This window comes from Canis lupus, chromosome 7 (assembly GCF_011100685.1).
Source record: "Canis lupus familiaris isolate Mischka breed German Shepherd chromosome 7, alternate assembly UU_Cfam_GSD_1.0, whole genome shotgun sequence".
NCBI lineage: Eukaryota > Metazoa > Chordata > Mammalia > Carnivora > Canidae > Canis > Canis lupus.
The window spans coordinates 44,232,463-44,254,369 of NC_049228.1; the positions used below are offsets into that span (position 1 = coordinate 44,232,463).

At 46.2% G+C, this 21,907-nt stretch overlaps 1 protein-coding gene across 1 annotated transcript in view; it reads left to right on the forward strand.

The window, feature by feature from the left end:
* The first annotated feature begins 9,991 nt into the window (after nt 1-9,991).
* Nucleotides 9,992-21,907, forward strand: part of SKOR2 (SKI family transcriptional corepressor 2) — a 38,531-nt gene continuing 26,615 nt past the window's right edge. Inside the window, exons 1-3 of the mRNA XM_038541785.1 lie at nt 9,992-12,631; nt 13,667-13,730; nt 14,150-14,224. Of these exons, the coding sequence (XP_038397713.1) occupies nt 9,992-12,631; nt 13,667-13,730; nt 14,150-14,224 (2,779 nt within the window). The remainder of the gene's footprint in view (nt 12,632-13,666; nt 13,731-14,149; nt 14,225-21,907) is intronic.

Genomic DNA, 21,907 nt, shown 5'->3' on the forward strand with positions numbered 1-21,907 from the left:
TCATGATCCGCTCCTGACCTCTGGATATGCCAAAGGTCATCCTTGCTTTTCTGGGTTGGGAGCTGAAGGTAGCTTCCAAAGAGGAAAGTTGGTGGCCAAGCCTCAAGGAGCCTAGATTTTTTTAATGAAAATTCTTTCTTCTCTTTATGTTATATAAAAGGAAACACTGAAACCAGTTTTATTTTCTTGCCCACTTCATCCCCAACCCAACACTCTCCAAACCCTGAGCTCTTACCTTTTTAACAACTGAGAAGTTCTGGATGGGGAAGGGAAATGAAGAGAGAATAGGAAGGTTTTAGGGAATTGTCTCCCTGCCTCAATAGAGATAGAACAACCCAGAAGAATTGTGAAACTAGACAAAGGGGTGAGAAGAAATCAGATCTAGGGGGTGGGGGGTGGGTAGCCCTGGAGCCATGGGTTGTTTACTTCTCATATAAAATATAACTCCCCCAAGCAGGAAGTTACTGCAAACAAGAATCAATAATGAATGAATCTCCTGTAATAAAATACTTACATAATTAGCACAAGTCAAGTGGTTGCATTATGTTAACCTTTTGCAACTCTGAGCTGGAAAATTTTGCTCCAGAATTCCTCAGAATGCCGTTTTCATTCTCAAGAGAGGGTGAGAGCCAAGTGTTCATCCAGCCTTCCACTCTGTTATAATATGGTTTTCCATTTCTGAACCAGAACATAAGTACTTCTGAAATATAACAGAAAACTCTCTTTGGTGAATTCAAAACAGTCATTAACATTCAGTTTTAAGTGAATGTTAACAGTAAATAAAGAAATCTCTTGATTGTAATAGTAGTAACAAAGCAATAATTACCCAGTAGGTGGTCATCAGTAATGATAAATGTATCATTATTACTGTGTGAGTCTGGGAACTCAGTTTTGGAAACTACTTCAGACTTTTTAGTAGCATGGCTGGTTACAAAGCATTTCTTAGCCTGCAAAAGCCATATAATTTTATACACAATTTAGGTGAAAATAAATTTAAATCTGTATATTACATTTTTAATTTCAAGTTAGTAATTAAAGTTGGTTCATTATATCTCCTCTGAAACCCTCAGTGCTCATCTCCGTGGTTTGTTTGTACAATTTGTTTCTAAGACACCCAAGGTTACACAGTTCTAAAAGATAGAAAATTTAATTATTTGCCAACATTAAGAGTTTGTCGATGATATCATAATGCATCTTGAAAAAGTTTGGGATTGGTATTGCCTTTGGTCTGGTTAGCTGTTTTCACTTTGAGTCCCTAACCCCAAGGATAAAAGCCTTTTTTGTTTAAAAGAAATTACTTTTAAATACACAAAAATAGAAAATGCCTCAGAATGTTCACTGGTTGCTATGTTTTTGGGGAAAAAAAAATCAATGACTCAGATTTCTACCCCCCTCTTTCCTGGGATTTATTTTGCTAATATCTAATTTCACCTCTTGCTACCACTGAGTTAACGACTGCAGGCAGGAGGAACGCTGAAAGCATGATGATCACTGGGTAGTCAGAGAGCACATGATAGTTTAATAGTGTATTAGCTAATGGGATCAAGCTCAATGGCAAAGTAGCGAATTTTCTAACAGGGAAGGATGGGAGGAAAGAGAACAGGAAAGGAGGGGAAATGCCTTCATTTCCCCAGGAAATAAAATCCAATGTTCCTTCCACCAGTGTCAGTTGGGAAGATGTTAAATGTATATCTATGTCATTTTCTCTCTTGTGACATGTCAACAGACAATACATACCCCCTCCCCCAACTCCCACTCATCTGCCTCCCCTCCCAAGCTTTAAAAGGTCCTGCTCCACACCCTTTATGCTTCTTCAGCTTCAGTTGCTTCTTAAATTGATTCCTTGAAACAAAAGAGCCAGGTATTTAAAAAAAAAAAAAAAAAAAAAAGAGTCCCAAATCACATTTCTTATTCTTGGTGTTAGTTGGAATCTTCCTACAATTAAAGAATCTTTTGCATAAATCCACCCAAATACTTGCCTTGGTTTTCTCTCCCACAAACCTCTATTTCTTGCTCCACTTTCTCCCTCTCCTTTTCTCCCTTTTTTCTCCCTTCTTTAGGAGTGGCAATCAAAAAAGGCAAGCATCTTGCCTCATTATTCATTATTATAGCAGCATCTTTGAGACGCATCTTTGCCAATGAAAACTCCATGTAGATGCCTATCCTTTTGTTGTAGCGACCTAGGTTATTCAGGAGCAGAGACAAAAGCCTGAAGTGATGTGATCTAAATGAGCTCTGGGGTTTTCCAGCTGGGACCACCTCCATTTCAAAGGACCCCCTCCTTCCCAATATGAGGAGGAGGGAAGTGGAAGGGGCGGGTACATATGTGTATGCATGCACAGAAAGCGAAAGAGGAGAGGGAAGGGAGAGAGCCTAGTGGGCTATTCCTTGTGCCAGAGTTCCTCTTCCATGCACATTCACAGGTGTGTTCAAGGAGCATGTATTCATGGGCATATGTGTGTCCTCAGGTATTTTGTGTGCCTTTGAATTTTATCTTGGTCAAGCAATATTTGCTAAATAACCATCAAGTATGGCAAGGACATGTTCCATTCTGGATTTTATTACTTCAAGTGAACTATGTGCACTTGTGTGCACCTTGCTGTGTTTACAAGTTTGTGAGGATCCGTGAAGAAATGTGAATTCTTTGTTATAAAAAAGAGAGTTCAATAGCAAAGGCCTCCATTAGTCCCTGGCCTTTGTGAACTGGTAGGGTAGGAGGCTTCTCTGCCACTTACCCAAGAGCAGATTTTCTTGTGAGAATGATTTCCTTTGATTAAGGGGACTTAAGTCTTGGTTCCTTCTCCCACAGTCTATTTCATACAGTTGTTTGCATGAAGGATAAGGAGTCTCCCTGATTTCCATAGTCATTGGCTCATGAGGATCTCAGGGGATCACTGGGGCAGGGATACAGGTGCAAATGTATTCATTTTCCCTTCCTTTCTCCAATCATGGTTTAGATTTTTATGCTTGTGCTCCCATTGCACTTCTCTCAGGCTTCCCTGCCCTGGGGAAAAGGCCCTTGTTTATAGACAACATTTTGGAGAAGCCTCAAAGAACAAGAGCCAGCCTCAGAATGCTCAGACGCTTTTCTAATTTCTTCCATATCTTCCATCATGCATGAGTCTTTAGTTTGCTCCTGGTCCTGGGTTTGCTTCATGTACTCCAGCTATGGCAATGGAGGAAAAACCAAGGAGCCTGAGCTGGGCTTGCCAGGCTGCAGAAAGGTCCTTTGGATAGAAAGTGAGAACTGGGGGCTATCGGCAGTTATTATCATTATGGTTATTTTCATTGCTAATTTTTATTATCAACACATTTTAAATGGGCTAAGGAAACACTAGCTGGTGTTCTGACTACCTGTATACAAAATAAACACTAGACCAATTAAAGGCAGGATAAAGTTCTAATGAAAGGGACTAAGGTTCCTCCAGAGAACTGGTCCCCTCTCTACTCACCCCTAAGCTAAAATGCCTTTGATGTCTTTTATTCTGGGACTGTTGAACATTTCTAATGTTATCTTGTAACAGTACAGGCCTAGCTCTTGTCCCCATCCTCTGAGGAAGGTGCTACCACATATTAAATGACTACTGTGTGCCAAACACTTTACATGTATTACCTTATTTAATTCTCAAACACCCCCTGTGAGTTACATATCAATCTCCTCATTTTGCAGATGAAGAAATTGGGGCTTAGGGAGGTTAGACATAAAAGCAAAACTCCACAGCTACTAAGTGATTGTGGAGATAATCATACCATCTCGTCTGACTGAATCTTCTGTACTTTCTGATATACCCGAATTCTTGTATCCCTTCCAGTTCTGCCAACCTTCCAGTTCCCTTCTGGGCCATGCGAGTCTCCTTTTGCAGACTTGGAACATTCTCGCCCTACCCGATGCAGGAATATTAAATCTCAGGGACACTGAAGCGGTAATATTTCTGCCTAAGAGCTGAGAATGGGGTAAGAGGGAATGAATGAGAGGGATAGGAGATATTTCTTTTATCTGTGACTGTCATGGGTTCTCCATTACCAAACCTGGGACTGGAGGAAGAGAAAATATGTGGTATTTGTCGCTGTGATGACTTTATATGAAGGCCTTTATCTTCCTTGTGGGTCGATGTAGAAACAGCCCACGGAGATGGGGCAAGTGTGGCAGAGTCCGGAGGATGTTTCTGTGCCCCCACCCTGCTTGCCTTTTAAGTCTACACAGCCAGTGTGGAGCCCAGAGCCGAATCTAGGGCTCTGTTGGTTACAGGATGGGAGCCTTCTCCGGGGAGGGCCTTGCATGCAGTAGGATCTGCTACACCTCTGAGCGGCGCGTTCGCGTCAGCACCTCGAACAGCTCCTGCCCCCGCTTTGGTCTTGGGCTCGAACCCACAAGGTCCACCACCGCCGGTGGGGACCAGCCCGCGTCCAAAGTGGAGGACTCCCGGCCAGGTCTGGGTTCGCTCTGACCAGTTCTTAGAAGCTGTAGCTGGAAACCTCCATCCAGGCTGCCTCGCCGGCCCCGTGAGCCTGCATCCAGGCGTCGCCCCTCCAGTTCCGAGGGGGGCCCGGCTCGGTTTGCGGTTTTCCTTTGGGTCCGGTGTCTGGGCTCCTTTACCTGTCCCTGGCCTGGGTGAACCGCAGCCGCCCGGAACGGAGATGAGAGTGGAAATGCTCTCCTCCGTGCGGTGATACATCATGCAAACGGGTGACACCAGTTTAACCAATAAAACAATTTGAATCAATTAGCCGGCTGAGGAGAGTCCCGACGTGTAAAATGCATGTCAGCTCGAATAGGAAAGCATTGATTAACTCGGCCCCGACCTGCCGCCTCCCACCACTGCCGGCTCCTCCCTGAGCCTGCCAGGGTCTCAGGGGCGAGAGCAAGGACTGACAAGAATCAGGCACCCCTGGTCCGAGAGAGGAAAATAGAAGGGCAGTGGAGGACCACCAGGAGAGTGATTCAAACTGAGGAGAATGCAAAGAGTCAGAGAGAGAGTGGGTGACAAAAAGTTACTCACAGACTCAAAACATATAAACAGGATGCAATTTTGCAGTCCAGTTGCGGATTCTCTGGAACATGGAGTCTGGCATTGAACAATTGTTCTCTACCTTCACCTTCCAAAAATATAATTGGCCTGACAGCCCAAACAGGCGCCCCAGACACACTGGGGAAAGAAGATTTTGCGCTATCTTAGAATTTTTTGTGAAGGTACTTAACCTAACATCACACGTTTCTCTTTCCAATGAAGGGTTATTGCATTAAAATAAAGTCACAGGTTTGTATGGCATTAAGACCCCAACGTAATGTATAAATGTTTGTGTTTAAAAATCAGGGAAGAAGGTGGCTATAGGTACCACTGAGTGTGGATTCACTTTTCAGGTTAATCTGGGATGGGATGGAAGATACAGATTGATCCTGTTTCTCTTTTCAAGGAAAGATATTTTTGAAGACGTGTTTCAAAATAGGGATCTGTAAGGGGAAAAGGAGTTTGAGAGGGGGTGGGGTTGCGGTGGGTAAAGATAGGAATAGTTCCAGGAAAAAGGCAAGACCCCATGGTGCTTCCTCCTCCAGGCATTTCCCTGTAGTACATTAATGAGTTGATACGACTTTCCGACTTTATTCCCTGTTTTCAAGTCTTAAAATCCACCCCACTGTCAGGTCCTTTCCAAGCAGCTCATGCTTTCTTTCTAGCAGTCTGGGCTCTAGAAAAGTAAGAAAGCGGAGACTTTGCTTTGTGGGAGCCCCTAACCACCACCACCACCACCACCCCCGGGGGGGGGGGGGGGGGGGGGCGGGGGCAGCGGCAGGAAAGGTAGGAAAAAACAGGCCTGGCTCTGGAATCTTCACAAAACCTTTGGCCTTAGGAGGAAAGAGATTTGTGGATGACAATGACGCTCTTTTGGCTAAAGGGCTGGGTGGCTCAAAACCTGAGTTTTTGTTTTGTTTTGTTTTGTTTTGTTTTGTTTTGTTTTGTTTTGTTTTGTTTTAGGATGGGAGGCTTTGAAAGCAACGGGGAAGGAGCATTCCATTAACTCCAGCTCCTTTGGACAGAGCCTAATTTGTGCAGCAAATGCCTTTAGAAACTAGGAAATGGGGGGGAAAAGTTATTTCACTGACGTTTGAAACTTACGTCCCCCAAAAGAAAAACAATTCTCATGGCTCTGAAATTATGTTTTTGGCGTTTTGATTCAAGACAGCCACAAATCCTATATCCCTCACTTTTTGGTTTGATCCACTCTCCTTTGGTTTTCTTGACTTTCAATGAAGTGTTAAAATCGCACACTTTCCCTTTTGTAGTTAGTGGTGGTTCATTGTTAATGCTCTATGATGGAGTCTGGTTGGGCTTCCCAAGTAGTGGAGGTTGCCTGGTCACTTCCACAATGTGACTGTCCTATTCTGAGCCTGTGTTTACCAGGCAGCAATAGAAAACTCAGCCGTGACACTAAAGGAAAAACTTAAAGGGTCCCCCAATCCCAGCCCCTGTCGGTATCCTTCTTAGAATGTCCTCCAAATAGCCTTTTCTCTTTCTTGTAAATGAGGGGTAGTCATTTTGACTCCTGACAGCTGATCAATTAGGAGGCAATATACTGACACTTCACGATATCTTAGGTTATGCCTCACCTTGGAGAAGCTGTGGGGAATGGTTCGTCCTCATCCCATTGCCTTTATCTTATTTGAAGGCTGACTCGGGTTTGGGGGCCTCCCTGCTTTCCTAACTCACTTTTTCCTTGTGCTGAGGTGGCCTGCATGGGTCTTATAAAATGGGTTAGAAAACTGTTCTGAATGAAGTTGAGAGATGAGTGCACACATGCAGTCATTGGCGTCCTTACTTAACCATACATATGGTAAAATAGAGAATGCTACAATGACTTTCTGTATCTTGTCCTAAAAAGCAAACGTATGCATTTGAAAGCAAGGACACTCTTCAAGCTTCCTTCCAAGTTTTTAGACTGGGAACCCCACGCAGAAACTTCTCCCTTTTTTCTCATTTCACAGCGTTTCAAACGAGGCAATGAAGTTAATCTATTCTCCAGCTGACTGTGGTTTCTCCATCTTCGGAGGCACAGTGAGGCCACTGGTTTGCACCGTGTACCAGAGGGATCATTCACGAAGGAGGGTGGCTCAGAGAAATAAGGGGAGGAGACAACAACGGGCAGGGATACAGTCCATTTAGAGACGCCCTTCTACAATCCCGGGCCTCCAGGATCCAGGTCCCCAGGATGCACGCAGACTATTGGACTCCCGCTCCTAAATCAGAGCTGGGGCTCCGGCACTATCGCTGCGTTTTTTCGCTCTGGGGTGGAGAGGTGCTGTCAGTTGCGGGCTGGTTAGGTGTTAGCTTTCTTGCCTGCTGAGAAAGGATCTCGAGGTTGCTCGCTCTCCCCTTCCGTCCCCCCTCCCTCCCTGTAACACGCCAGCCCTTTAATGTGGAGTGTCAGGGAGACGGTGACGTCACCTTGCCCGCTGGGTGGCGTCCCCTCGGTCCGACAGGAGTTCAGAGACAGAGAAAGGCGCTGTCAGACTGCGCTCCACCTGGGGCTCGCCTGCCGCGGGTTTCCGCGCGCCCACACTTTCTGCGGTCGAGGGGCCGCGCCGCCACAATTCGGGCTGTCCTTCTCCTCCCGCCCCGGGTTCAAGCGCCCTTAGCGCCGACGAGCGCCCGGATCTTCACGCGGAGCCCTCCGGAGTCCCGCCCGCTGGATTCGAGGACCCGCTTGGATGCTTCGCCTCCGAGCGCCCTCGGAAGATGGGCCGGCAGCCGCGCGCGTAAAGACGCCTAGGGGTTACCAGGTACTGCTGCCCCGCCGGCCCTGCCTCGGCACAGAGTCCCACCGCGGGGTGGTCGGGTGAGGCGGAGGGGCAGCGGCGGGCTGCGGCGGGCTGCGGTGGCCACTGGTTGGGAAGCCAGGGGAGTTAAGTTGGGGGTCGCTGGCTCCTGAGTCGGATAGGGAAGTTCGCCAGCGTCCCTTCTCGGGTCAACTAACTTTTGTCTCTTCTCGCCTCACTCGCTTAAAAACAAACAAAAAAAAAAGCCTCAACCCTCTTATTGGTGTCTCTGCTCTGATAGGAGTTTCTGGGAGGGTTTGGGGTGAACGTGGAGGACATCCAGGAGGAGACACCCTGCCCAATCTACCGCTGCTAAGGCTGCGGGTACCCGCCACGGCCGGGCCCTAGAGCGCCCTTGCTCCGGAGCGAGAGTTCCCGTGATCCCAGGGTCGTGTTACGATCTTAAGAATCCTGTTTGGGAGGGAAATGAGCTTTGAAGGACCATTTGGCAAAGCTAGGGCCGGTTACGTTAGGCCCAGGTATCGCCGTGCCTTGAACTGCCGTTTAACGCCCTGTCCCCTGGAAATATTGTCCCCGACCGATCCGAAGCGACAAGCCAGGCTCTCGCCTCGCCTCGTTTGATTGTGTCGAGGTTTGTTCAACCTTCATGGAGGCCGCGGAGGGTAATGAGAGCTGAGGATCCAGGGGGCATCAGGGCAAAGGCATCGGGATAGATGTTGCAGGGGCCCAGAGAGGGCGAGGATAGGACAGTTTGGGTGAAAGAGTAGGATAGTGTATCCTCTGAAATCACTCTAATGGCAAAGTCCAGTGTACTTGGCCAACAGTGGCGATGCTACTGGCCATCGGTGATTTTCCAGGGCAAAGGGTAGCAGTGGCAGCCGCGCCCCACATGACATGTAGCTGTGGAAAGGCCATGGTCTGTCTTCCTAGGGAATGAACAACTTTGTTGCTTTTGACTTAGCAGCATTTATCACAAAGATTTCTTTCGCTTACTTCTTGTGTGTTTTCAAATTACTCGATATTTTCCCGTTATGGTATCTCCAGGACCAAAGATGATAGGAATTTTACAGCAGGCCCAATCCTGGGCTTCTGCTTTCAACATTCCCACAGATGACCTAGCCCACAGATTATCTAAAGCGTGGGTCATCTCTCCCCACTTAAAGATACAGGGATGTCCACACAGATCAGAAAAAGAAGTGTCACAGAGAGTGGTTCATCTCCCAACTAAACTGGCCTTTTAAACCCGCCACTAATGATCTCCACGAATTGTTACTTTCTTTGCACTGTTTCTGGGCTTCGCAAACTTGCCTGTACTTATTTGCTCATTGTCATGGAAATGACTGAACACAGTTTTTAAATGGCTACACGTCCACAACTTCATCCTTTTAAACTGCTTCTCTGGAACCAGAACCACAGAGTTCAGCAAGTGGCTTTTGAAAGACTGGAAGTACGACCACCTATACTGGTGCAGTCACGCATATGGCTTTGTACATTTTCCCATCTTTCAAAAAAGTTCTAATTACGGTATCAAAGTATCTAAACGGCAAAGACGGGAGAGTAGGGATTTCGTTTTGCTTTAATAAGTTGTGTCTCAACCGGTAGTGCATTCCCCCCCCCCACCAAGGAAAAACCACAAATACCACAAAAACTTTTTTTTTTAAGGCTTGGGTTTATTTAAAAAAAAAAAACAAAATCAATCTATTTTCAAGCAAATGTAAATAGTCTCTCTTTTTATATTTGGGTTTCAATGGCCAAACGCCATGTCCCCATAATTTTTATACTTGTTATAGTCACAACTGTCATCATTACTTCCTCATTTCTAGCAGGCATGCCATTTTATTCTATCAGCTTCTATACATCGGGGATAAGGTTTTGAGTTTCTTAGGAATTGACTGCATTTTTTTTTTTAAGACACACAGTTAACTTTGTTTGGATGTGTCTAGAATAGAAGAAAAGTGCTTCCCAATCTCTTCCTTTCCAAAGGGCAACCTTGAAGACAACTAAGGGAGGCCCACCTCCCTGTGTCTGAAACCTGGTCCCTTTGCCCAGCGCTAATCTTGTCTTAACCAGAGCAAGGGAGTTATTCTAATTCTTCGGTAAGCGACTCAAACCACCCCCTCTGTTTTGGGCTGAAAAGGCTCTAGTCAACGCTTTCTCCTTTCCATTCCAGTCTCCAAGACAGACCCGGAGGGCTCGGCCCGGGCTTCCGCGGCGCAGGAAATGGCTTCCAGCCCGCTGCCGGGGCCCAACGACATCCTGCTGGCATCGCCTTCGAGCGCCTTCCAGCCCGACGCGCTGAGCCAGCCGCGGCCGGGCCACGCCAACCTCAAGCCCAACCAGGTGGGCCAGGTGATCCTCTACGGCATCCCCATCGTGTCGCTGGTGATCGACGGCCAGGAGCGCCTGTGCCTGGCGCAGATCTCCAACACGCTCCTCAAGAACTTCAGCTACAACGAGATCCACAACCGCCGCGTGGCGCTGGGCATCACGTGCGTGCAGTGCACGCCGGTGCAGCTGGAGATCCTGCGGCGCGCCGGGGCCATGCCCATCTCCTCGCGCCGCTGTGGCATGATCACCAAGCGGGAGGCCGAGCGCCTGTGCAAGTCGTTCCTCGGCGAAAACAGGCCGCCCAAGCTGCCCGACAACTTCGCCTTCGACGTGTCCCACGAGTGCGCCTGGGGCTGCCGCGGGAGCTTCATCCCCGCGCGCTACAACAGCTCCCGCGCCAAGTGCATCAAATGCAGCTACTGCAACATGTACTTCTCACCCAACAAGTTCATCTTCCACTCCCACCGTACGCCCGACGCCAAGTACACGCAGCCGGACGCAGCCAACTTCAACTCGTGGCGCCGTCACCTCAAGCTCACGGACAAGAGTCCCCAGGACGAGCTCGTCTTCGCCTGGGAGGACGTCAAGGCCATGTTCAACGGCGGCAGCCGCAAGCGCGCGCTGCCCCAGCCCGGCGCGCATCCCGCCTGCCACCCGCTCAGCTCCGTCAAGGCGGCCGCGGTGGCGGCGGCGGCGGCGGTGGCGGGCGGCGGGGGCCTGCTGGGCCCGCACCTGCTCGGGGCGCCCCCGCCGCCGCCGCCGCCGCCCCCCCTGGCCGAGCTGGCCGGCGCGCCCCACGCCCACCACAAGCGGCCGCGCTTCGACGACGACGACGACTCGCTGCAGGAGGCGGCCGTCGTGGCCGCCGCCAGCCTCTCGGCCGCCGCCGCCAGCCTGTCGGTGGCCGCGGCCTCGGGCGGCTCCGGGGCGGGCGCGGGCGCGGGCGCGGGCGGCGGCGGGGGCGGCTGCGTGGGCGCGGGCGCGGGCGCGGGCGCGGGCGCGGCGGCTGGAGCCAAAGGCCCGCGTAGCTACCCGGTCATCCCGGTGCCCAGCAAGGGCTCCTTCGGGGGAGTGCTGCAGAAGTTCCCGGGCTGCGGGGGGCTCTTCCCGCACCCCTACACCTTCCCCGCCGCAGCCGCCGCCTTCGGCCTGTGCCACAAGAAGGAGGACGCGGGCGCGGCGGCCGAGGCCCTGGGGGGCGCGGGCGCGGCGGGCGCGGCGCCCAAGGCCGGCCTGTCCGGCCTCTTCTGGCCCGCGGGCCGCAAGGACGCTTTCTACCCGCCGTTCTGCATGTTCTGGCCTCCGCGGACCCCAGGCGGGCTGCCGGTGCCCACGTACCTGCAGCCCCCGCCCCAGCCGCCCTCGGCGCTCGGCTGCGCGCTTGGAGAGAGCCCGGCCTTGCTGCGCCAGGCCTTCCTGGACCTGGCCGAGCCCGGCGGCGCGGCTGGGGGCGCCGACGCCGCGCCCCCGCCAGGCCAGCCCCCTCCCGTGGTGGCCAACGGCCCCGGCTCCGGCCCTCCGCCTCCCGCCGGGGCCGCGGGCGCCCGCGACGCCCTCTTCGAGTCGCCCCCGGGCGGCAGCGGCGGGGACTGCAGCGCCGGCTCCACGCCGCCCGCGGACCCCGGCGCCGTGTCGGGGGCCGGGGCCGCGGCCACCGGGGCGGGCTCCGCGGCGGCCCGAGCGCCCGCGCCCCACCACCCGCACCTCCTGGAGGGGCGCAAGGCGGGCGGGGGCAGCTACCACCATTCGAGCGCCTTCCGGCCGGTGGGCGGCAAGGACGACGCGGAGAGCCTGGCCAAGCTGCACGGGGCGTCGGCGGGGGCGCCGCACGCGGCCCCAGCGCCCCCCCCCCCCCCCCCCCCCCCGCACCACCACCACCACCCGCACCACCACCACCACCACCACCCCCCGCAGCCGCCGTCGCCGCTGCTGCTGCTGCCCCCGCAGCCCGAAGAGCCGGGCTCCGAGCGCCACCACCCGGCCCCGCCGCCGCCGCCGCCCCCGCTGACCCTGCAGCCGCACCACCGAGGCCTCCTGTCCCCCGGGGGCACCAGCTGCAGCTACCCCAGCGAGGACAGCTCCGAGGACGAGGACGACGAGGAGGAAGAGCAGGAGGTGGACGTGGAGGGCCACAGACCCCCCGAGGGCGAAGAGGAGGAGGAAGGCCGCGACCCCGACGACGACGAGGAGGAAGACGAGGAGGCGGGGGTCCTGCTAGGGGACCCCTTGGTCGGGGGCGGCCGGTACCTCCAGGGCCGAGGGCTGTCGGAGAAGGGGAGCAGCCGGGACCGCGCGCCGGCCGCGGCGGGCGCCTTCCCACTCGCCCTGAACTCGTCCAGGCTGCTGCCCGAGGACGGGAAGCTGGGCGACCCCGGCGGCTCCGACCTGCCCCCGCCCCCGCCCCCGCCGCCGCCCCCGCCCCCGCCCCCGCCCCCGCCCCTGGCCTCGCAGAAAGCAAGCGGCGGCGGCGGCAGCAGCCCCGGCAGCCCGGTCCACCATCCATCACTGGAGGAGCAGCCCTCCTACAAAGATGTAAATATCCCCTTTAGGCTCCTTCAAGCTAATTATTATTATTTAAATGCACCTTTAGGCTGAATCAGTTACATATGCGCAGGAAAGATGAATCACCAGATTTCCCCACAGAAATGAAATATTCAGTGTGTTTGGGAGGGCTTCTTTACTGCCAGTGGTCCTCCATAAAAATGTGGTTTCTGGTCTCTCTTTTACAAAGCCTTTCAAAGGCTTCGGGGCCTCTATTCCCTCCTACGTTTAAGTTGGCTGCTTAGACAAGTTGGAAGACTCCTTAATTGACCGAGTTCTTCCTCTGATCCACCAACCCCCTCTGTTCCCCACCCACCGCCCCAGCTGAGCAGAATTGTTCCCCCCAAAGCAGTGAGACCACAAAACTGGAGCAGCCTGAAGAGTCCTGTTCCCTTTCTTCTCAATAGTTAAGCACCTCCCCCCACCGTGACCCAAAAAAGATTGAAAATACATTGACTTCAAAAGTTAAATTCAGTTTCCTTTGAACTGCTTTAATCGAGGTTTGAAATCCAGAGCTCTCCAGCCAGAATGGACACCTCTGTAAAATACTGTGTCCAGTAAAACAAAAGATAGACTCTCCAGCAGGACCAGCTTCTCCCAAACCAATCTCCACAGACACGCAAGTGCTACTGGGACCCCCCAAAAAAAACCACAGTTACGTTTAAGTGGCTCAGCATTCAGTGTTCACTCGAGTGTGCACAGGGACACAGTCAAGGGCTTCTGAGTAAAGTGAATCTGTCCTAATGTCACGGAGATTTGACAAATCAGGGGCCACGTTTATTTACAGAGCCCACCATAGGTGTGTATTTAATTAACATATTACTTCTTAGAGGACAGTGCAGGTACATGTAGTTGTACGCATGTGTTCAGGTACCACGACTCTTCAAAGAAGATAATCATCAAAAAATGATGTCTCCTGAGGCTCCATGGAGTCACTTTTATTGATGCTTCTTCCTGCTGACTGTTGACATTAGCATATGGTTTGATCCAGGCATTGATTTGTGTATCTAATTCTTCTCCTCACAGAATCAGAAAGCTAAGGAAAATAACCAAGTTATTTTACCTACAAAGGAAGACAGCAACTTTTCAGGTAAAAGAAAAATAAGCCACGAGTTTTCTTTCCTGCATTTCACCATTTGTGTGACACTTACATGGAGCATCTCACACCCCCACCTCCCTTCCACGGATTTTCATCTATTGGATTTCATGCCTCCTTTCCATGGATTTTCATCTATTGGATTTTCATGCCCTTTCGTGTGTGTGTGTGTGTGTGTGTGTGTGTGTGTGTGTAGTGTATTTTAAAGGGCAACACTTAGTTTTTTTCTTAGTTGCCAAGCAATGGCGATTTTCCAAATAACAGTGCTGTTGCCCCCCTTCTCAACCTAAGTCTTTACCATCAACACCGGAAACATACACAGATACATAAATACAGGTTAAAATTCTTGGATGTCTTTGTTTGCCACTTGTCAGTGTGATCACTTGTAGATTTTGTGTTTTGTTTGATTCTAGACAAGAACAAGGAGCATAGCTTTTTCATCACAGACTCTGATGCTTCTGGAGGAGATTTTTGGAGAGAAAGATCAGGTATGCTGGGGACAAATAGGAGGAATGAATAGTCAGATGTCAGAGAGAGGGGCTGAAATTCATAATCAAAAGACTGAATATTTAGTACAAGGGTAAAGATTAAAAAAAAAAGAAGAAGAAGAACAATTCCTAGTAGATATAACTAAGAAAAACACAAATGGGAAAGCAGTGACATTAATAGCAATAAGATTATTAATTGCTGGGCATATTTCAGAAGAAAATTCAGAAATATATCAGGTTACACAATGAAACAGGCTGGAAAAGCATAAAATGACAATAATTGAAATGTTCTCTTAGAAACCTTCCATTAAAAAGGATCACAGCTTATTGCTTTTAATATCTGTCAGAAAGACATTAAAGGTGTTTTATGACATCTATGCCAACATTTATATTATCTCCATGATAATGATCTCTACACAAAATGTATAATACATTTACAAAAATTACATTATACAAATTAAATGAAACCACCTTTTACTGATTGCTAAATGTCTCCAAGGGGTTTGGGGAAGACGTGATTAGAAGTTTTGATACTAAGTTGTCTATTGCAGTGTCTTAAGGAGAGGGTTTTGTTTCTTGGGAAAAAGGAATCTAATTTTCCATTTATGTAATGCAAACTGCCTTGGCTTTGAGTATTCACGGTTAATTGACTGTCAAACGAGGTTGTTATCCTGCGGCAATGTCTGCAAATTTGCCTGTCAAATGAGACAGAGAGAGCCAGCTAGGAAGTGAGGGAGAGGGAGAAAAGAGTGGTTTGGGGCGCAGAAATAAAGAAAATGGGATCTTAAAGGAATCTTATATAACAGCAAAGTCCAATGAAAAAGGTCTCCAAACCTTTGTTTTTATTTTCTCGTAAAGTAACTCCTCAATATTTTAAATGGCAAAAGGCAAATACCTATTTTCATGAAAAACCTAGCTTTCTATATCGTGGAAAGAGAGCTTTCTAGATCATCGGATATTTCCAAATTATTTCGTGAATATATTCTATAAATATTGATCAACATCCCAGTTTGGTTGACAGTGCTAAGGAGTTAGTAAGAATCATTTTGTCATGTATCCTTGGTTAGCGGCCACATCAAATCCACGTGAAATACACAGCGTTGCTTTTTTGTACATGCTGGCTTTACCTGTTTGTTAGCACGCTTTCAGTGTTTTTTTATTATTATCATTTCAGTACACTAAAGCCTTGCACTCTTTGAAATTTCATAAAATTACCTTTCACAAATTTACTCTTAAGTGTCTAATATGACACTGTTGTTAAATGTGGCTTCTTTTCTGTGACAAGCTGAAGTGTACACTGTAGGGTCACAAAGGCAATGATATTTGGCCAGAAACTACTCCCTTCCTAGTGTGATATTTCACAAAATTGAGGCCTGAAATGAAAAAGATTGCTACCAAGGAATTTCTAATGGGTTAGCACATACACACAAGAAAAGGTTCCTAATTCTATTCGATTGATTCTGTAATATCTAGCCATTTCCCAGACATTTCTGGATAGTCAATTGCTTTTGTTTGTTTGATATGTGTAGAAATTAATAGCCACTGGAAACAACACATTCATGAATATGAAAAAACAATTTTAGCAACATTCCTCAGCCCCAGATCAAATGCTATTTAGCGGCTCTATATAGCTAAAAATAGATTTAAAAGTAGCCCAATTTCTCCCATGCCTGGAAACCGCAGATGGGAGTCTCTATGTACTCTGGTGAATGCAAATTAACTCGGGCTGTTTCAACAGCTGAAGTGGAGGGAGGCCTGTGTTGGGTCTGTGCTGTACAAGCAGTGAGCGCTTAGGTAATTCTCATACCCCTCTACCAAAATGCACCAAGCTCAGAGAATTTAAAAGCTGTGTCACATCCTGGTGGCACCATCAATCACTTCCTCTGCGAGGGGGAGATTTTATTTGGTTTTGTTTTATTTTATGTATGACCTCGTTTTGTGAGGAGGCCCCACGAAGCTCGAAGTCCCATAAAATAAGAAAACTTTCATATAGCCGCAACTGTGTATTTTTTAGTAATGTAATCCATTCAGAGGCAGGACATGGACTCCACTTTTGATTTACTAATCTTAAGACAGGTTTTAATGTAGTGGTGCTTGTTAAAATTAGTACACTGTAATTTGCTTGCATTAATTTTAAGGTTGGATTCAGAAGTTTTTATTTCGGAGTCGGCTGTTGGTGATATTAAAGCTCAAATTGTAGTGTACATGCATTTAATATAAAATAACACATTTAGAGAATAATTCACACCAGACCTTACACTTCATTTAGCTAAATCATAAATCATCGTAAGTCTGCTTGTGCTAAGCTGTTACTCTATTCGGGTGCAAATTTTGAAGGAGGTAAAAATTTGTGAATATTCTATAAAAGATGTAAAATACGTATAGCTTTTCAAGAGGTAGCAATGATTTGAACAAAAGTATGAGATAGTTTGACACTTAAATTGTTACAATTTAAAGGAATTTCCATAGATTTAATGAGAAAATCCAAATTCCACAAACTGAAATAGTTTCTTCTTAGGAATTTTAATTCCTACATGACACTTAATAGCTAGTATTCATATTTTTTATAAAATTTTCAAGTTAACATTTAAACAAATGTGCATACCCATCAGAAATCTAAAGTTTTGAAACATACTGATTCCTTCACAGAGTTATGTTCTCTTCATGTATATTAATAGTCCCTGTAGATCTGTTAAAAACTGAATTTCTCCATCTTCCTCCAATTTGGACGGGTAGGCTGGTTCCATTTGAGAACATGTTCCTCTTGTCCTTGGAAGTGGTTTGGTTCCCCCATGCTTAGTAAGTTCAGTAAACCCTGAAAAGCCATCAGAACTCCAGAATGGATAGAAACCACGGAATCCACTGTTGTTTGATATTCATACAGAAATACAAATGCCAAAAGGAACTAAGGAAAAGTATAGTCAGGATCAGTGTATACATAAAAATTCCACAGTGCCTGGAGCTCAGGGTAGTACAGTCAATAGTTATGTTGGTAATAATACCAAGTCATACTATTGATATATTACTAGTCCCTTCCTCACAATAATTAATTTGATACAGATTCCCAGAGAAACTTGCTCCACATTGATTTTCCATATTACAATTTTATTCTCACATTATTCAGAAATGTGTGTAGGTAGTAGGTTTTATTATATTATACTATATTGAATGGGAGACAGGTGGGACATGGAAGAGATGACAAATATTACTGAAATGAACGAATGCTCATTTTGTTAAATTTATCTTGGAATCTTGGGTCAGAAGAATTTCATCCTTTTGGTTCTTTTGCTGAGCATGTGGAGATGATGTCTTAAGCCCAAAAAATGTTAAGGGGTTTGGATTGTTGTGAGACTAACCTTGGTGTACCTTCAGCTGTCCTGTTTTGCAGGGAAGATTAGCTCATGGTCTTTGTATTGAAATGCCTTTTTGAGAAAATCCCAGAGTGAGCACCTACTTAGCCAGTGTTTTAGTATTAAATGTATTTACTTGTGATCAGACTCCAAGAATTTATTCATTTAGCAAAGCGTCAAAAATCCAGAAGACCCAATAAAATTATGAAGACCTGTGATTAGCTGCTTTGAAGTGGTAGCAGTAGAATGTTTTATCCAGAACACTCTGTTCATGAATGGCAATATTTCTTCCCATGCAACAACTGTTAACTTCCACTCTAAATGATCACATTAATTTATTAATCTACTCAATTACTCCGCAAGTACTTCCAAATGCCTATCCTGTGCTAGATGCTTTGCTAGGCACTGGGAATTCAGAGATAGAATCCATACCCATCTATGTCCTCTGGTTGCTTCCAATTAAAAGAAGGGAATTCCAAATAACCTGTAATGCCAAATGAATCCTATAATATTGGTCAGATAAGGTTTATGGAACTGTGTATTCCTTTAGCCAGTGTTTAATTCAACATTATTATTGGAAAATACCAGGATTTTATGTCAGCACATATTCAGTATAACATAGAAAAATGAAATGTCTTTTCAAATTATCTAAGGGTGCAATTTTTTATTTTGATTTGAATTTTTCACTCCTGTGGCCATTATCAAGGAATTTCTATGTCCTTTCTCAAAACAAGTAAAGGTATAGATATATCTTTAAAATATGGATTCTAGCTTCAATTGTTTCCCAGTATAAGTTCAGTTTAGCAACAATACCCAGTTTTGTGTTGGGTTTTTGTTTTTTGTTTTTTTTTAGTTCCTCACTTTAATTAAATTTAGTCTCCCTTCAACCTTTTTTTTTTTTTTTTTAAGATTTTATTTATTTATTCATGAGAGACACAGAGAGAGAGAGGCGGAGACACAGGTAGAGGGAGAAGCAGACTCCATGCAGGGAGGCCGACGTGGGACTCCATCCCAGGTCTCCAGGATGATGCCCTGGGCCAAAGGCAGCGCTAAACCACTGAGCCACCTGGGCTGCCCTCCCTTCAACCTTTCAGCCTTATTAGTAACTATTACTTTTCAGGAATCTAAAGGATAATATCTTCAAATGAATTTTTAAGAACTTCCTTGCTAATAATCACTAGCCTTACACACAGCAGGTAGTGTATTTCTATATAAATAGAAGGCCGAAATATGAAGTTTTTAAGCAGCCAAAATTCCTCAGAAGCCTGTAGAACTTCTATCCATAGGTTTAGACCCATGGCTTAAAGCCAAGTAATATAGTTTAGGGGGGTTGGTAGTTTGGTCAAAATATTACCTACTGAAAAATATAAATGACAGCATTTTGCTTGCAATCCCAGAGGAAGGTTTTGCATATCCATTTTGAATAACTTTAGTGAAGTTAAGTGATTTGAAATTGAATGCAGTGGGGTAAGCTGGTGAGACAGCTCAAAGCTATGGCAGGTCAAGGAAATCACGGAAGTGGAGTCATCCCCGATTTCAATACATTTCATTGTAGAAACGCTGGCACCATTGGACTCTGAGCGTGGCTGCATCTTGTTATATGTATAGAAGTTTTAAAATCAATTTGATTTCACTGGTATGATTCTCTAGTGTACTTAATATGCTATGGACGGATTTCTGAGAATAGTAAGAAGCAGTTACACTTCTCATGAATATATAGCGAATGAGGCACTCTGATTTATTATTCCATTCAATCTTAGAACATGCTTACGATTTTTTTTTAAAAAGGAAAAGAAGAAGAAAAATTCTAGGAAGTACAACTGGTAGATCTGAGTTTTAATTCTCTCACTAGGTCACTTTGGATAAATACCTTAATTGCTTTGTGCCCTGTAAAATTTGATAAAATCTTCCACCTCTGAATTAATGTAGACATTTTTGTGAACAATGAATTTTGAGGTTTTTCAATATATGTATTCAAAATGAAATTATCTCCATATTTCAGATATCAGTCTCTTTTTATTTATTAAAAAAAATCCCCCCCCCTTACTAATGGTTTTTTTTAATGTATATGAAATTTAAGGAGATAGAGAAAGACAGTAAAGAATTCTCCAGAAAAAAAATAGCATTTATTGAAAGCACAAGTTCTGAAACTCCAGAGAATTTTAAATGAACTCAAGATATACTAATTCAAGAAGCAATGTATATACAAACTTGCAACAAATTTTGATCGTGAAATATAAAGTTTGCTGTAACTCTCAGTTTGCTATAATTTCCCTAGTATTAATTTTGTTCTTACTCCTTTTTTTCCCCCGCTAATGGAGTTAATATTTAGTTAGTTCATTCGGTAGCATAACCTCTCCAGGGGTATTGATTTCCTTTTCTGTTCTGTTCTGTGACCTCACTGAAGTGCCAAACGTCACAGGGGAAGAATTTAATGTAGAATTTAACACCAAGAAATTGGCAGAAGTCTGTGTCCTACTGATAGAGGAGAAAACTATTTAACCTTGCTTTCTGTGTCATTGATTTTTTAATGCCCTAATGCAAAGTGTTCTTAAAAACTTCTCTAAACCATATGTTGTGCTACATTCTGGTAATTGTTAAATGTACTAGTTATGCTTACTGCAGATGAACTTTGACCCCATCCCCATTGTATCTCTAAGATTGGTTGTAAGAAAAGAGAAAGTAAAAATTCCTGGAAATTGACATTAAAACCAGAATATAAAACTAAGGTTAATTATTAGAATTCAGCGTTTATTTGGGAGTTAAACATGTATAAGTGGAGTCTGTTCCACAGAAGGCCAGGTCCTGGGCAGATGCTGTTAGGAGGCAGAGGAAGAGAGTTAGGAGGCTGAGAACCTCAGTCCAGCCCTAACGGCACCATCATTCAGGAACAACCACAATCTCCACAATCACAACTGCTCTTCCAGGATCTGCTCCCTGGCCCTGGAGCAAATAGGGTAGCACTGGAGAGCCCACCCACCAACTCTGGAAACATCTGGATGTTTGACTGAAATCTTCACTGCTCATCTAAATGTTAGAGGGCAAACGTGCCTTACGTAGAGGTACAACCCCAAACCAAAATAGTTTCATTGACTAAATTTATCCTTCAGTGTACAATTAAATGAAACCCTTTCTTTGCACAATGGGAACATTTTCTCCAAATGTTTGTCATCAGGTGTTGTCAACAATGGTCCCAAAGGAACATAGAAGCCCTTATAGTGATAAGCAGCTCAGGCCCTGGGGCTGTTGCGTGGGGCAGTGCCTCTGAATGCTGGTTCTAGGCTCCAGGGAGTAGAGACCTGAGGAGGAAGTGAGACAGAGGATATTTCCATAGAAGGGATGGGTGAATGTCAACACTTTAACTCTTCATCCAAATGAGTACATTTCATATCGTACCCTTCATACTTCGCAAACCCCATATGCATGCCGGGTGCAATATCGAAATGCTCTTGTTTCTTAAATTCAAGTTTTAGCCTGAGAAGAGTAATTATCTATTTAATCAGCTTTTTGTCCTGTCCCATGACCACCAACTTAACAGGTCATCTGACCTTCATTTGGCTCTTAAAACTAAATAAGCTCTGAAAATGTAAGGTATTTTTACTCTTGGAGGCCACAGCAGACATATACATTAATACATTAATATTTTCGTGTCTTGGTTAAAAGTCAGTGCTATGATTTTACTCTGAAAGCAAATTTCAAAATGTCAGACAGAAACAAAAATTGAAACATCACAAACTTTCCCAGTAAACCAAAAATACAGAGTATGTCTTCAACTATCTGAATGGATCAAAATGTGCTTTTTTCATTTGTAGGAATGAGTTAGTGCTTAAACAGCCTTGTGACAATGGAGGATTCAAAGCAGCATTGCTTGGTATTTCTTTTGCAAACCAGATTGAATTAAGTTAAGAGCAAACAGTGTTTGTGCCCCTCCCTGAGGTAGAGATGATGGGGTGACCTGCTGGGTAAGGTCTCTCTGCCCTCCAAAAGCAAATTATCTAGCTGGGGGAAACTGGACTTACAGAGCTGAAACCTTGCAATGTCAGGCGATAGAGTAAAGACAATAAACACTTGGAACTTGAGCCCAGGAAGGAATGGCTCAGCAGCATTTGCTGATGTTGAGAAAGACTTGATGGAAGAGTAGGGGCCTTGGGTGGACAGGCAGGGCTGGGGTGGCGGCGGGGGGGACCTTGGGAAGGGTTAAGACAGAAGGCCAAGCCAGCTGATATGAAGACTAAAGACCCAAGCAGAGGAAAGGGTTTGTGCTTGCTGATAGAGAAAGGCAGCTGGGTGTAGCTGAATGGAACAAGGTTACAGGAGAACCTAGAGGCATTGG